A 15,342-nucleotide genomic window follows, 5' to 3' on the forward strand; every position below is an offset into this window, starting at 1 on the left:
CTGGTGTTTAAGTTGAAGTCTGAAGGGTCAGTATTGCAAGAGTGGAGGAAGGTAAGATTTTTCTGGGCCAAAGGGACAGACGGCAGAAACAACGACCTCTGCGGCGAGAGGGCCCAGGTCCTGCTGAGCGTCCCGTTCACGGAGAACATTGATTTCACAGGTAACACAGAAGATGGGAGACACATGCAGTAGCGGGGAACCTAAGCCATCAGCTGGTTGAGGGCACAGGTCATACAGCGCAGGACCCGACAAGCCTTTCCCGCAGAGGGCGTATGGCCCTGCCACAACCACTCAGCTCTCTGGGTGTCATGCAAAAGCAGCCACGGCTAATGTATAAAGAAATGGGCACGGCTCTGTGCCAATAAAGCTTTATTTACAAAAGCAGGAAGGAGGTCGACTCTGGCCAGATGCAGACCCTTTCTAGAGAGGGCTCCCGCGTGTGCTGCGTTGGTGGTGCCTACAGAGGGTAACTACCTACCGAAAAAACAAACAATCAAAGCCGATTCTTCGCCTCTTGGGGTTTCCAGGGTAAACAAGCAAACGAACACAACACGTAAGCAACCTAGAGCCATACAGAGGCGCCCTCGTGGTCTGGCAAAACTCAGAGCAAAAAATACCAGTCTTTGCCCACCTCCAACATCTTAAATCCCCCCCAAGAAACTCCTGCCCTTCAGCGGAGGGAAATGCAACGGTACCAAAGGCCAAGGAAGAGACGGTTGCTCAACAGTAAGGATGAGAGGACGCTGGGGCAGGCGGGGTGGCGGGAGGCCAGACGGCTGGTGGCTCGGTGCTGATTCATTAACAACACCAGCTGGACTCTGGCTCTGTCCTCGCCCCGCCCGACTTCTGCAGACTGTGCTCTGCTTTCACAAGTAGCTCCTGGCTGGTGGTTTCCTATTAAAAAAAGAGCAGCACAGGAGGCCCTGGGACTTCAGGCATCTTACAGAAACAAAGAAGGTCAAACTGAGTCCCTTCCTAGTCGTCATGGCAACAAAGAAACTATCGCAGAGGCACCGAAGCGGCCACGCAGGAGCTCACTTCCAAGCCACAATCACGACACATGTCCCCTTCCTGTGTGCAACCCACGTGCAGAATCGCCCTCCTACCTGTGTGCCCGAATCCCTGCATCTCCCGGCGTCCCGACTCCTCCTCCTGACTTCCTGGGGGTGTCTTGGTTAAGAACACCTTGCTGATGGACGCCAGGTGCCAAATCTCACCTGATGGGAACTCTCCGTTTCTATCTCCGCGGGGGTGGGGGAAGGGGGCGGGGGGATTTTAAAGAATTTAAATTTTAAAGAATTCCATCCTTAAAATGGAATTTTATTCCGCCTGCATCGGAATTACCTAGAGGTGCTGATTGAAAATGCACAATCGTGGGCTCCGCCCCAGACCTACAGAATGATCATCTTCCGCCAACATTTGATAACTACAAGTTCAGTGGGTAGAATGCACGTGGCATCATCCTATTCAGCACAGCTGTAGGCAAATGCTTAGCGCGGGTCCTGCCTTGGCTGAGTCAAATCATCACAGATTGAGCCAACGAGCTCACTCTGAACTCAGCCAACTGTTGACTTTCGTCAGAAGATGGGCAGTCTTACCTCCGATGTTTAAACAAAAGAACTCAAGACCTTAACACGAATGGAAAGGATTGAGTTGGCTGGAAATCTGAAAATGGGTGTATTTTTCCTGGGACCACAGGGAAGAAGAGACTGTTAGTACAGTTGACCCTTGCACAACACAGGAGGAAGGGAGACTGACCCCCACTCAGTTGAAAATCTGAGTATAAATTTTGGCTCCCCCAAAACTTAACGCCTAACAGCCTACTGTTGACTAGAAGTCTTACCAATAACATAGTCAATTAACCCATACTTTGTGTGAGAAAATACACGGTATTCTTACAATAAAGCAAGGTAATAAAGCAAGAAATGTTAAGAAAATTATAAGAGAAAATACATTTACAGTGCTGTACTGGATTTATATTAAAGAATCCACATATAAGTGGACCCGCATGGTTCAAATCTATGTTGTCCAAGGGTTAGTAGTAGTCTATACAGTATTCCCCCCTCAAAGTTAAGACTGTCCCCAAATGGAATTATAAAATGTCACTGTATGCAAATCTACACTGTCTTTGGCTTCGTTCTGTTTGCTGAGCTACCAGTGAAATATTTTGAGCTCATCAGACCAGGTACACTGCTCTGGTTTCACTCACGCTATTTCCAGTAACTACAACACACAGCCTGGCACGCCCAGGACGGTTTTGAATAAACACTTGGTAAATGAATGAATGAATTTCAGAAACCCAGGCTTAGTCTAGCAAGCATTCGAATAACTACTACATTATTCTGCCTCAATCTGAGTAAAAGATCTTTGTAGCACTAGCCCCCCGCATGCAAAGGGGAATATGCAATTTACTCTCTGATCCCCCCCCAACACCTCCCACCCCAAAAATGTTGCTTTTCTTAGTATGTAATTAAAGCAGAAAGCAACAACTGTGTCTACGAAGAATTCTGTGGCTTCATCTCCAGATTTAGTTCATGTCCAATGTTGGCAAGAGTGCTTTAGAATATAGTTTCAATCATGTACAAATCCACCACCGTTTTGAAAAAGCTCCCGGTATGTTCACCACCTGGGTTAGAGATTAGGCAAAGAAAAATCATTTCAAATAATTACTTCCCTTATTAAGGCCTGAGATTAAAGTGTTTAAATCTCTCATGTTCTGTTCTAAACTTGAAACTAATAAGAGGGAGTATTTGAGGTTCATAGGACCCGGAGTAAGGGTTGGTAACCACAGTGTGGGCGAATCCAGCCTGCTGTTTGTTTGGCTTTTGTAAATAAAGTTTTATTGGCACACAGCCATGCCTATCTGCTTAGGTATTATCTGTGGTTGCTTTCACAATACAGCAAAAACAGAGACCACATGCCTAAAATATTTATATTCTGGCCCAGTAGGGGTGCCTGGGTGGCTCAGTCGGTTAAAGCTCCAACTTCAGCTCAGGTCATGATCTCACAGTTCATGAGTTCGAGCCCCGCATCGGGCTCTGTGCTGACAGCTCGGAGCCTGGAGCCTGTTTCGGATTCTGTGTCTCCCTCTGTCTCTCTCTCTGCCCCTCCCTGGTTCTGTCTCTCGCAAAAATAAACAAACACTAAGGAAAAAAAAAATTATCTTCTGGCCCTTTAAAGAAAAGTGTGCAGCATGTGTTAGGGATTGATACAGCTGGCTCAGGAATCACAATATCTGGGTTCCAATGCGAGTCGACCATTTAGTGGCTATTAAAGTAATTAAACAAGGAGGGCACTAGGGCCCTGGTAGCCTCCGCAAGCAAACCAAAACATAAGCAAACCAAATGTAAGCCAGAGTCAATGCATGGGACTCCTAGGAAATGAAATGTTTAAGAACAGCCAATCACAAGCAGCTTTCTCAAATGAAACAACCACTTACGCTACAGTCAATCAGATAATTTCCTTGCTTTGCTTCCACATCTTGTCTATAAAAACCTCTTGCCAGGTCCTGTGTCTGGAGCACCTCTAACCACCTTTGGCTTGGTGCCACCCGATTCCAACAAATTTTGCTCAAATAAACTTGAAAAGATTTTTTGTTCTGTTTTGCAAATAAACTTGAAAATTTTAACACGCCTCTTCACCTCCTAGCAAAGCTAAGAGATCTTGGGCATATTATTTAGATGACTCAGGCTCCTTAAGACTCAGTTTCCCCATCTATAAAATGGGGACAAAAATTATACTTACCTCATGGACCTGTTGTGGAGATTAAGAGAATACAAGTAAAGCACTTAGAATAATAGTGCTTGACAATAAATAAGCATTAGGATAACCTAACAGAACTCTCTCTCTCTCTTTCTTTTTTTTTCTTTTTGTCAATATGTTTCATTTTCCAAAAGTCCTAGGGGCTCCTGGCTGGCTCAGTCAGTTGAATGTTCGTCTCTCAATTTTGGCTCACGTCATGGTCCCAGGGTCGTGGGATCAAGTCCCACTTGGGGGGCTCCACGCTGAGTGTGGAGCCTATTTAAGATTCTCTCTCTCCCTCTGCCCCTCTCTCCACTTGCACTCTTTCTCTAAAAAAAGAAAAACAAATTAAGTCCTAAAGGAGGTTCTGATTTTTAGTTGACTACATTCAGCAACATTTCTTTACACACTCATTAGCTTTAGACGTGCTCCAGGAACTCTGACTTCATTAAAATTATAATTATTTAACTCTGTTCCTTTTATCTCCTTCTTCCACTTAAGCCCCCATGTTGGCAGCCGAGACCTTGGGAACCAGGGAGAACTTCTTACGAGACAGTTTTGGGAGAAAAGGAAAATAAAACAAAAGCCAGCTAGAGTAAGGACAACAAACGGTGAGGGAATGCTCAAATGTGTGTGGCGAACCAAATTTTAAAAAGATGAATATGAATCTACCTGGGAGAAGGCAGATGAGCTAATGTAATGGGAAAAGCAGCCACACACAACACAGAACACACACGCACCCCAACAAAGCACGAAGTCACTTACGTGTCCCTAACCCACTAATTAATCCTCGGCTGAATTGAACCCTCCTCCCCCTCCCAGTGTTTCCCCACCTCTGAGACAAACACATCCTAACCAGCAGTGTCCTTGGAGATCCCAACTAACTCAGATCCAACTGGGAATCTAGCTCGGCAAACTTGCATTTTAGCAGGGCCTTTGGGGTTTCACTGGTCAATCTCCCATTTTGGGAAATTATGCACGTTTCGGAGGAAGCACAAATGAAAGTGAATCTTTTTCTGGCCCTTGCTTGGTGTTGAGTAAAATTCCCATCTTTCCCTAGAAAATACAGGATAGGATTTTCCAGGGAAAATAATAATTTTAGCAGGGCCTACCTCAGTACCTGGCACTGAGAAAGTACATAATCGATAATAACTTGCCTCCCCTCGTAGAAAGAATCCTATCCCCAGGATAGGAGTTTATTCAACCACCCAGTCAATCATCACATATTTTTCAAGCATGAGCTATGTGTAAGGCACAGTTCTGTGCCTGGGAAACAGGATTGCCAGATTTAGCACAGAAAAATTCGGACCATCCCAACAAATTTCAGTCTAAGATATGCAATGAGCCATTTTTTTTTTTTAATTTTTTTTCCAACGTTTATTTATTTTTGGGACAGAGAGAGACAGAGGATGAACGGGGGAGGGGCAGAGAGAGAGGGAGACACAGAATCGGAAACAGGCTCCAGGCTCTGAGCCATCAGCCCAGAGCCTGACACGGGGCTCGAACTCCCGGACCGCGAGATCGTGACCTGGCTGAAGTCGGACGCTTAACCGACTGCGCCACCCAGGCGCCCCAACAATGAGCCATTTTTAGTGTAATGACATCTCATGCAATGTTTTGGATATACTTACACTAAAAGAACAGTCATTGTGTATCAAACTTAATCGATGCCCTACACTCTATCAGGGAACACTACTGACCACAGAGTGGTGACCCAGATACACAGAACCCCGCTTCCCATGCAGTCATAGCCATTCCAGCCTCGGGAGCTCCCGGGATTTAATTCCCACCTGGAAGCTCCCAGGGGGAAAGCCTGGGGACTAGAATGACCGTCTCTTCAGAGGCACATGGCCCACTGGGGACCCATTTAGCAGATGTCACTCTGTGTCACAACTGCAACTTTATTTCCTTGTCATACTCCTATGCACTGGAAGTCCTTGGTGACAGGGCCCGCATATCTCTTTATCCCTGTACCCCTGGATTCTATCTAGCCCAGCATCTGGAACTGGAAGGTGCTCAGTGCAGACCAGCTTCGTGAATGAGTGGGCAAACGTGTAAACGGTTGCACAGACGTCAAATGCAATGCCAGGCCACGCTCACGGCTCGTAAGGAAGATATCCACATACCTTCATAAACACTGGAGACATAAGAGAAAACCAAGTAGCCAGAATCCAAAGAACATAGGGGGTGAAGAATGTTCTTTTATTTTAAAATGTTTTATGAAGATACTCCAAATAAAACAAAGGCTTTTAGAAAACGGAGGTGGGTGATTGGAGGAAGATCACGCGAGAGCAACATTATAACCCCGTAGAGAATCCTAAAGGGCCCTTTGAAGGTATTTCTTAACCTCACAGGTAGGAGTCAGGTCAAAGCTCTGATTTCACGTATCGGTAATATAATAAAAAATAACTTCCAGTAGTTAACCGGAGCCGTAGCATTAATAAGTGAGGAATACAGTATCAGCAAATAACAAATAATGAAGAGCCATTTTATTGTCAGTACTGACTGTCATACAACTGAAACACTCAGAAGGGAAATCACAAGAATCCACAAAAGGATAGATTCAGAGGAAGTGGAAGGGACACAGTATCGACGATAGAAAATCATTTTGCGGCATTGACTCCTTTCTGTCCAGCTGTAAAAGGGGGAACGAGAAGTCGAAATCTATAGAGCATGTTTCAATCACGCTAAGATTTTTTAAAAAAAGAAAAAAAAAGAAAGAAAAAGACAAATATTGCATTGCCGTTTCCCAATGACCACACGATCAGCCGGGGACTTTCAGATTCTTTCCTTCGTGGTCTCCCTCGCTGTCATCTTGCCGCCTCGAGGATCTGCGGTGGCTGACACATCCCAGGTGCGTCCCACAACCACTCTGGGCAGCTCGTGTCAGTGCTCAGATCGGTAGGCAGGAAAAGTCTCTGTTCGATGAAGCTTCAGAGGGCTGGCAACATCTTTTCCAAAAAAAAAAAAAAAAAAAAAGAATTTAAAGACGGCAGTTACATTTCAAGAAAGCCCCCGATCAAATTAGCTAGCGACAAGTTTCTATATAACAGAAGCAAGTGATATGCAACACAGGACTTTTTTCTCCAGAGGCCACTCACAGTGATATGCAAATAAGAGTCAGGAGAGACTTCATGATTACCATATCATTTGCATGTGGTCTTTGCACTGAGCTGTGATCAGACCGCTAGCGGTGACGTTCCTCCTTAATCTTTAAAATTTTTCATCAACCCCTATATTCGGGGTATTTAAAGGAAATGAGAAGAATCATAGGACTAGGAAATCTTTTGTGTAGGTATTCTTTGGAAACCTGATCAGAAATAAGGCAATATTATATTTATACTTAGGAAATTTTTTTATCAGGAGGACTCCCTAAAATCCACACAGGCTTTATTATTTCAGGTGTAGGTTCCAAACCAAGAAAAGTGAAGAAGTCAGGAAGGCAGCTCCAAGGGCCACTGTCAGCAGCCTTTGTGACCTACGACGGGGGCTGGCCAACTTTCTCTATAAAGGGCCAGATACTAGATATTTCAGATTTTGCAGACCGTATGGTCTCACTGCGGCTACTCAACAAAAGCGACCCGGTGAATACGTGACAAATGGGCACGGATGTCCAGCAAAACTTCGTTAACGACAACAGACAGCAGACCTGGTGGTTTGGCCAGCAGGCCACCCATCTGCCAGTCCCCTTGGACGGGGCGCTTGATTTTATACAAACAAGAGGTTTCACTGCCATCTGCTGGCTAGAGGTTTTACCACAAGCTGCGCAATTCACGCTGCTGGCTATGGAGCAGCTCTGAGCAGGAGCAGAGCCCGGGTCCAGCCCGGGTCACACAGCAACAGGGCTGCGGCTACATGGAGCACCCGTGCCCCGCTGGAGAGGGAGACGCAGAACCCGAAGCGGGCTCCAGGCTCCGAGCTGTCAGCACAGAGCCCGACACGGGGCTCGAACTCACCAACCGCGAGATCCTGACCTGAGCTAAAGTCACACGCTTCACTGACTGAGCCATCCCGGGGCCCCTAAAACAATGCTGTTTTCAAATACTGTGCCAAGCAAAAAGGTTTATGTGGCACATGGCTGAGTGTGCCCTCCAGCGCATTGTCACAATGGCCCCGACCTCCGTCAGACCTAGTCAGAACCTTTCGGACATAAGTCACGGACTCAGATATTTGCAAGCCTCAAATCAGGACCGTAAGGAAATCTATAGTCATACAGTCACTGGTGCACAACAGCAGTGGTTATTATCAGAGCAGCTTGAATATTAAAACATCCCAAATCCCAAGAGATCGTTTCTTCCAACCTCCTGACCATTTTGAACACAGATTCTATTTTCTTTCCAATACACACGTGTGCGCACGCTGTCACATAGAGAAACTGTGCTGATGAGTTTGGATACTACGGGCTCACCTCGCTGGCTCAGTCGGTGGAATATCGGACTCTTGATCTCAGGGTCATGAGTTCAAGCCCCATGTCGGGTGCAGAGATTACTCAGTGAATTTGAGTGCGACAGGTGAACATCCTGGTACGTCTTTGTCACAGTTTGATAAAAATTCCCAAGGGAAGCAGACAGTGCACAAACAGTGTCAATGCAAAACCCAAATCAAGTACAAAGCCCTTCCCGAACCTTCATCTGTGGCTCCTTAGGCTCTAAAAGTTTGAATAAAAGGACTCAGAGTGTTCACCTGGGGTCAGATTGTAGTGAAACCCCTGCAGCTTCTATCGCGCTGGCTAACTGAACGCTGGTTTGAAAGCCAGGTGGTGGAGTCACCTGTCCCACATTTTTGCAGTTCACACAAAGATCATGAGCTGGTACCGGCCTGCAGACCCCATCTGGGCCCATGTTCTCTGGCCTGCACAGGTCATAACACATTGGGAATTGACTGTCACTATTCAAATAACCTCAAAAGTTCTGTAAAGGTGCCGATTTCTCTGTTCTCCTGGAAAACTGGAAAACACACCGGGCCCATCTTCTGCCCCAGGGTCCCTGTGATTCACCAGGGACCAACCCACACCCACCTGTGCCCTGTCCCGCTGTTTGCACGTCCTCCCTGGCCCAGAGAGACATGAGAGTTCGAGACCTTCATTTATTTGTTGCCTTTTGACACGTGTTCAGATATTAATCTACCTTTTCTTAACCGATGCACATACCACGTATGTGACTACGTTAGAATTAAGATGGAAAAAAACAATGCTGACTTGCCACTTGCTCTGGGAACCTACATCCTTAAATAGGTAAATCGCACGGGCTGGAATCAATCCTCTGGAGGACCTGTTTCCATCGTATGGTATGTGCCTTGGAAACGGTCATGGCGGCAGGATTTCTTCTCCCGGGTAAGAATATACGAGAAAAGAAAGGAGCTTTAATGCCAGTCCCTCCCTCCACTAGCCACGCGATCTTAAGCAAGTACTTGACCTCTAAGGGTGTCGGGTTCCGCGGGTGACTGAAATGGAGAACACAGTCCTCCGTTTGGCTCTTGCCAAATCAAACTGCTGCCGGGAGAACCAGATGAGGCAACATGCCGGATGCCCGGTAGAGTGTGACGCAAACATTTGGTGCCAATCTGTGACTTCCTGAAATAACCGAAAGTCAAATCTGATAAATGAGTTGCATGCCTATTTTTTTCTTGGTTTTAAACAAGTGATGCTATCGTTCAAGGCAATTGCAGCAAAGGGATTCAGGAGATATTGAGTCATGGAGCCCCTCTGGAGTGAGGCTAAAGATTCCCAGGAGGGTAACTTCGAGGTGAAGGGCACCCACGGAAGCTGATTCACCTGCTGTCTCCTACCGCCCCTTAGGCACCAGCCACGCCGCTTCCATTTTGGTCTCTGCCCCGGCTCATTTCTGTCTCAGGACCTTTGCACTTGCTGAACTCCCTATGGAGAATCTTTTCCCAGGACTGCAGAATGGCTGCTTTTCCTCAGACTGCAGGTCTCGAGGTAATGCTATAGGCCCCTGTGACAGATGCCCTACCTAAAGAAGCCCCTCTTGTCTTCTGATCGTTCCCAGACCAGTAACCCTGCTTCACCGCTCTCCATGACACATAACATTTCTTTTCAATGTGACCAAATCTGATATTAAATACATTTGTGTAATTATTGCCCGTGACTCCGTTAGGCTTTCGGCTTTTGGAGGGCAGAAGCATGCCTGTCTAGCAGCCTGTGTGTCCCCGTCACCTAGCACAGTGCTTGGCATAGAGCCGATGCTCCAAGAACACTCACCGACTGAACGAGAGAGTGAGTGGGTGAATGAATAGAGAAACAAAGACCTCACTTACCAGTTGGGTGACCTTGGACCCCACTACTAACCCTTCAAATTCTTAGTTGCTTAGTTGCAGACGAGAATAATACACTCTCGCATGGCTGTTTTAAGGACTGAGATCGTGTATGATAAGAACTCAGTGCAAAGCCTTCAATACAGCAGGCCTTCAAGAAAGGGTATTTTCATAAAAAAATACTCATTCAGTATGTCGCGTCTGCCTTGTGAGGAACAAATCTAGCACTTGACCGGTGGTATGTTAATGTTCGCTTACATAAAAAAGGAGAGAAGAGGTTTCACGTTCAAATAAGTTTGCTGAGCCCTGGTTTCAACAAGATTAAACAGACTCTTCGTGGCAGGACATCTCAAAATCTTGAAAATAGTGACTGGCATTCTTAATCTCTAAAAAAGGAGAACGTCCCTGAACATGTAGCATTTTCCCCAAACTTACTGCACCACAGCACTAGTTTGGGAAAGGGCCATCTCCACCCGGGTGAGCACTCCGCAGACCACAATTGGGAAAACACCACTCTGTGGTTCTGTTATGCGACGCGCTCCTGAAAGAATCCTGCGCACCCAGCGTTCAACTTGCTGAACGCTTCTCTTTCTTAAATTTCTTCCAGTGTTCATGATAAACCTCTTTTACGTGTTGATTTTGTACATGCTCAACCCTAGAAGGGAAATTCTATGTGAAAATTAGAAATGGGGGCAGGAGAAGCAGTGATAGTGGATTAAATATGGCTTCATACGCCCAGCATGGGTCAAAGTCAGCACCTCTTCCCCACCTAAGACAGCAAGGATAAGAGAACAATTCCAAAACCAACCAGCAGGTGGCTCTGTAGGACTAAATTCGGAGAGGAAATGGCAAATTCTCCAACCTGACGGGCAAATTCTCCCATAAGGGTCTAGGTGCTTTCCAAGACTGACCTCCAGACCACAGGAAAAGTCATCCTGACATATGTCCAGGCAAATGAGCCGGCCAGAGGAATCACAGCTCATAAGAACCATCAAAACAAGAAGAAATGATGTGCCATGTAACCTCAGGCAACAGGGTAATGGTGTCATGATTTTTTTCCCCAGTTTCAGCTTTAATCCAGGGGTGGGAGAAAGGGAAGGAGGAAGATGGGAGGAAGAGGTGAAACGACAGATGAACTCATCCTATTTTTCACGTAACTGACCACCTTGGAGAAGCAAGATCAATTTTAGGCAGTCTGAGAGAAAAAAACAATTTAAGGTAACACATTACTGGTAAACTGAGTCCCACACTACACACAGACCATATGTTGGTACTGTATCTCAGAGAGTAGTGGTGACTCAAAGATAAAATAGAACCCGCAGGCGAAGAAATCTCTCAGTGAACATTGGTACAAACGAAGTATCAAAACAAAACACTTGTAACGGAAGTATGTGAAAGCAAACAGGCTGCTCGAGTAACTGTTACAAAAACACAAAGCCGGAAAACCCCAAATAATTCTGAGGCAGTTGCAATGCCACTTTCACCCACACAGACAGTAAGATAGCAGGATATTTCACCAAGCACGCCACACAGGAAAACTGCAAGAACTCAAACGGAAATGTGTGTGTTCAGTGAAGATCATACTATGTGACAAAAAGCGGGCAACGGAAGTTTTAACTATCATCTTCAAAACCCTATAGGTTGTCAATACAAAGCTGGATAATCCGCTCTGTGTGCAGAAAACCTGCGGTGTTCATTCTCATGACTGGCATCAATTTCATTAGAAGCCACGCCATCACTATCTTCAAATTGCTGTTTTGTAACGACGATTCCTGGGTTCCCTTGAAAAATCTATACCAAGAAATTGGAACCTAATTTTACAGTAATACCTCATTACTTTTGAGCGATGGAGGATGGGGATAATGAATAATAAACCTAATAATACAGGGAATAAACCCAAGTTTAATTGCGACGAGTTGTTGGATTTGCGGCATGCTGGTTTTGATACAAAATCACGGGAACTTCTCAAAGAATGCAAACTTCTTTCTCTGCTGTGATGCCTTGTATTGTTCTGCTCCGTTTCCAGAGGTAACATTATCACTATTATCTATTATTTTGGAATTAGTGGATTACTCGTCTTTGACAATCATCCCAGACCCATGAGCGGAGCATGGCCCTCCAACCATAATACGGGCTTTTTGCACGCAGGTAAATTTGCAAATTTTGTTGCCGTTGAAAAAAAATGTGTCTGTATGCTGTAAATAAAGCCATTTTCTTCATAGCAACCAGATGCAGACATTGTCGGAATACTCGTGTATACTCTAAGAGCATACTAACAGTGGGTAACAGCATCTACAACATCCTCTTTTAACCTAAAAAGATGTTTTAAAGTATTATTACATAATCAGGGTCCTGATAAGACCCTTGGGCTTTATCCTTTCTGATGAATGACTATTCATTTTGGTCAAGGATAGTTAGATTAGTTATAGATAGAAAGGTGAGTATGTTCTGTGTCCCGAGGATTCTTAAGCTCTGGGATGTTCACTAATAAATACTAAAACTTCCAACACATCCCAAGTGTTCAGGACGTCCTCACTCTCAGCGCATCTTTGCAAACACACTAATCTAGGGAAACCCCGAGATACATCAACTTTGATGCAAACTGACTTCTCAAATTACCACACTGTATCGCAAGAACTAAGATCACCTCCCAATTTCCTCCCTATGAAGCCTACATCACTTTGGTTCTCAACTCTATTTTACGTTCCAGGCACATAGAATCTAAAAAGACATACTTTTTTGGGTAAAGATCCTCCTGGCAAGGGTAGGGAAAGTCAAGTTCCAAAGCAATTCAATAGCTCTGTGTACATGTACGTTATGCATACTTCTTTCAAACTTTCAATAATTGCTATTTATCTATCGTATTTTAAAAATACATATAGCCAGTTGCTATAATAGTATGAAGGCAGTAAAATACAGTTTTCTTTACAAAAATAATTTAAGTAGAAGAGATGGCACAAAATTGAGCGATAGTATAAGAGGTGTGATAGGAGAAAAATGCTCATGACGTAATTCCAATATTGCAGAAATTTCTGAACATGATATGGGAACAATGGTCTTTCTGACAACCTGATCTAACCCAACCCTCTCTCTGTGGGTATGTTCTGGAAAGTAAGCACAGTGACGGGGCAGTCACTCACATAGGCACTCGGGATATGGCCACTGAGAAGGGCTAAAAGGAAGGCTGAGTGATGACGAAATAGCACCATTTACGGCCGAGGCCACTGTTTTCTGTGGTCATTCATTCGTCCAATCAGCCCATTTCTGCACACGAACTAGGTGCCGTCGAGCACACGCCCTTCAATGTTCTGGGATCTTCCAGCTCATCATGGAAAGTTCTTCAGCAGGGACCCCTCCACATAGACCTATTTACTTTTTAGAAGTATGCAGGGGCACCTGGGAGGCTCAGTCGTTAAGCGTCTGACTTCAGCTTAGGTCATGATCCCATGGTTCATGGGTTCGACCCTGTGTCGGGCTCTCTGCTGTCAGCACAGAGTCTCTTTGGATCCTCTGACTCCTCCTCTTTCTGCCCCTCCCCTACTGGTTCTCTCTCTCTCTCTCTCTCTCTCTCTCTCTCAAAGTAAATAAAATAAACCTTAAAAGCTCCATATGCACCAGGTATTCTTATATACTATAAAACATAAAAACTACATTTGAAAAGATAAGAAATGTCTGATTTTTTTCCCCCTAATTGCTCCCATTGTCCCCTCCCTGGATTATTCTGTATCCTGCTTCTAAGACCACTTTCCGGAAGACAGGATGTGTTGAGATGTGCTGAGAGTGCCGGCAGAACTAGAACCCAGGACCCGGACCCCGGTGCGTCCCTTTCCAGCAGCACACGGTTGCAAAGCCCGGGCCCTCATGAGAGTCGCCTGGAGGGCTTGATGACACACAGACGGCTGGGCCCTGACCTCACGGCTCCCGATTCTGCAGGTCCCGGGAGCAGCCTGCAAATCTGCACGCTAGCAAGCTCCTGAGGGATGCTGACGCCGTTCGCACTAAGCGCCCTAGACCACCTCTCGCAGCGTGGACGCCAGTCCCCTTGCCCACACGGACCTCTGGGGTCGAGAGCCCAAGACTCTGCGCGGTGACAGAGTACGCGCCCGGCAGTGAGGCCTCGACGGGGGCCCCGGCTCGGGCAGGCAGCGGGCAGCCGGCCCGGCCGAGCCCCCTGCGCAGAGGCCAGATGCACCGCCTGCCCCGGGCCCCGCGCTTACCTTGCAGGCGGCAGAGCTGCCCCGCGCTGTGCTGACGCGTGATGTGCTGCCAGTAGGCGCTGCGGGGCAGAGGCGCCATGGTGCTCAGCGAGGCAGCCCGCTGGCTCATCTTCATCTGGAGCTGCAGCGAAGAGAAGAAAACGGAGCGTCAGCGACGCCGGGGCTGGAAACCACCTGGCAGAGAGCCGGAGGGCTAGCGGTCAGGACCATGGACAGCGGGCGGGCAAATCGGCGAGGGCTTCCCGGTGGGGGCCACGGCTACTGCTTTTGCCTACTGAACAGCATCGCTTCTTCACCCTGCCGGCAACGGTGTGTCCCTTTTCCTCTGGGGAACCTCCCTCCGCCTCAGCTCAATCCATCTAGTTACACGGTGGAGACCTCACCATTGATTCTTGGGGTGGTCTGGTGACCCAAGCCAGGACAAGAAGACACAACCCCTGGGAACATTTATCAGCACTTTTACAAAGAGAGCATCAACAGAGGTGAAGCCAAGCGTTTTTGCCTGTTTTGTTCACAGCTTTCTCCCCCAGGTCTAGAATGTTTCCTGGCAGATGGTAGGTTCACGATAATGCGTGTTGCGTTGAATGAATGGCTTCCTTGGGAGGTTGCTGAGGACAGGAGACAGGACAGAAAGAAGCCTGTCTTGGAATAACGAAGAGAGAGTGTGCCAGCCAGTGAGCTGATTCAGAGGAAGACAGCCAAGAAAAGGGGGTGACCTTGGACCCCACGTGAACCTGGAAACTAACCCTGGACTTCTCAGTGATAGGAACCAATTATCTCTTCTCAGTTCAAGCTGATTTGAATTCGGTATTCTGTCCCCAGCATCAGAACAAAACGCTGTCCGCTTCCAGGCACCTGACACCTTGTTCCAGATACCAAGGGAGGAAAAGGGGAAGCCGGGGCTCTTGGTCCAGGTCCTGGGGAGTCATCAGTGGCCTGTCTGACACACTGGGGGAATTGACCTTACAAGGGAAGTTTCAGAGAGAAGGTGGCCCAGAGGGACGGGTAGGAGTGGACTAGGAGGACAGGTGCACGGGGACAACCAGCTGGAAGGGCAGGAGTGGGATGGGAGGCAGTCCTCAGCCACCCTCTCATCTCAGCCCAGGTCTCA

General features: G+C 46.7%; 1 protein-coding gene across 1 annotated transcript in view; it reads right to left on the bottom strand.

The window, feature by feature from the left end:
- Positions 1 to 6,208: 6,208 nt before the first annotated feature.
- The window catches only part of DOK5 (docking protein 5), a 152,738-nt gene continuing 143,604 nt past the window's right edge, over positions 6,209 to 15,342 (bottom strand). The window contains exons 7-8 of the mRNA XM_030309358.1: positions 14,232 to 14,352; positions 6,209 to 6,692 (exon numbers count right to left, since the gene is read on the bottom strand). Coding sequence (XP_030165218.1) covers positions 6,628 to 6,692; positions 14,232 to 14,352 — 186 coding nt within the window. The 3' untranslated portion in view covers positions 6,209 to 6,627. The remainder of the gene's footprint in view (positions 6,693 to 14,231; positions 14,353 to 15,342) is intronic.

This window comes from Lynx canadensis, chromosome A3 (assembly GCF_007474595.2).
Source record: "Lynx canadensis isolate LIC74 chromosome A3, mLynCan4.pri.v2, whole genome shotgun sequence".
NCBI lineage: Eukaryota > Metazoa > Chordata > Mammalia > Carnivora > Felidae > Lynx > Lynx canadensis.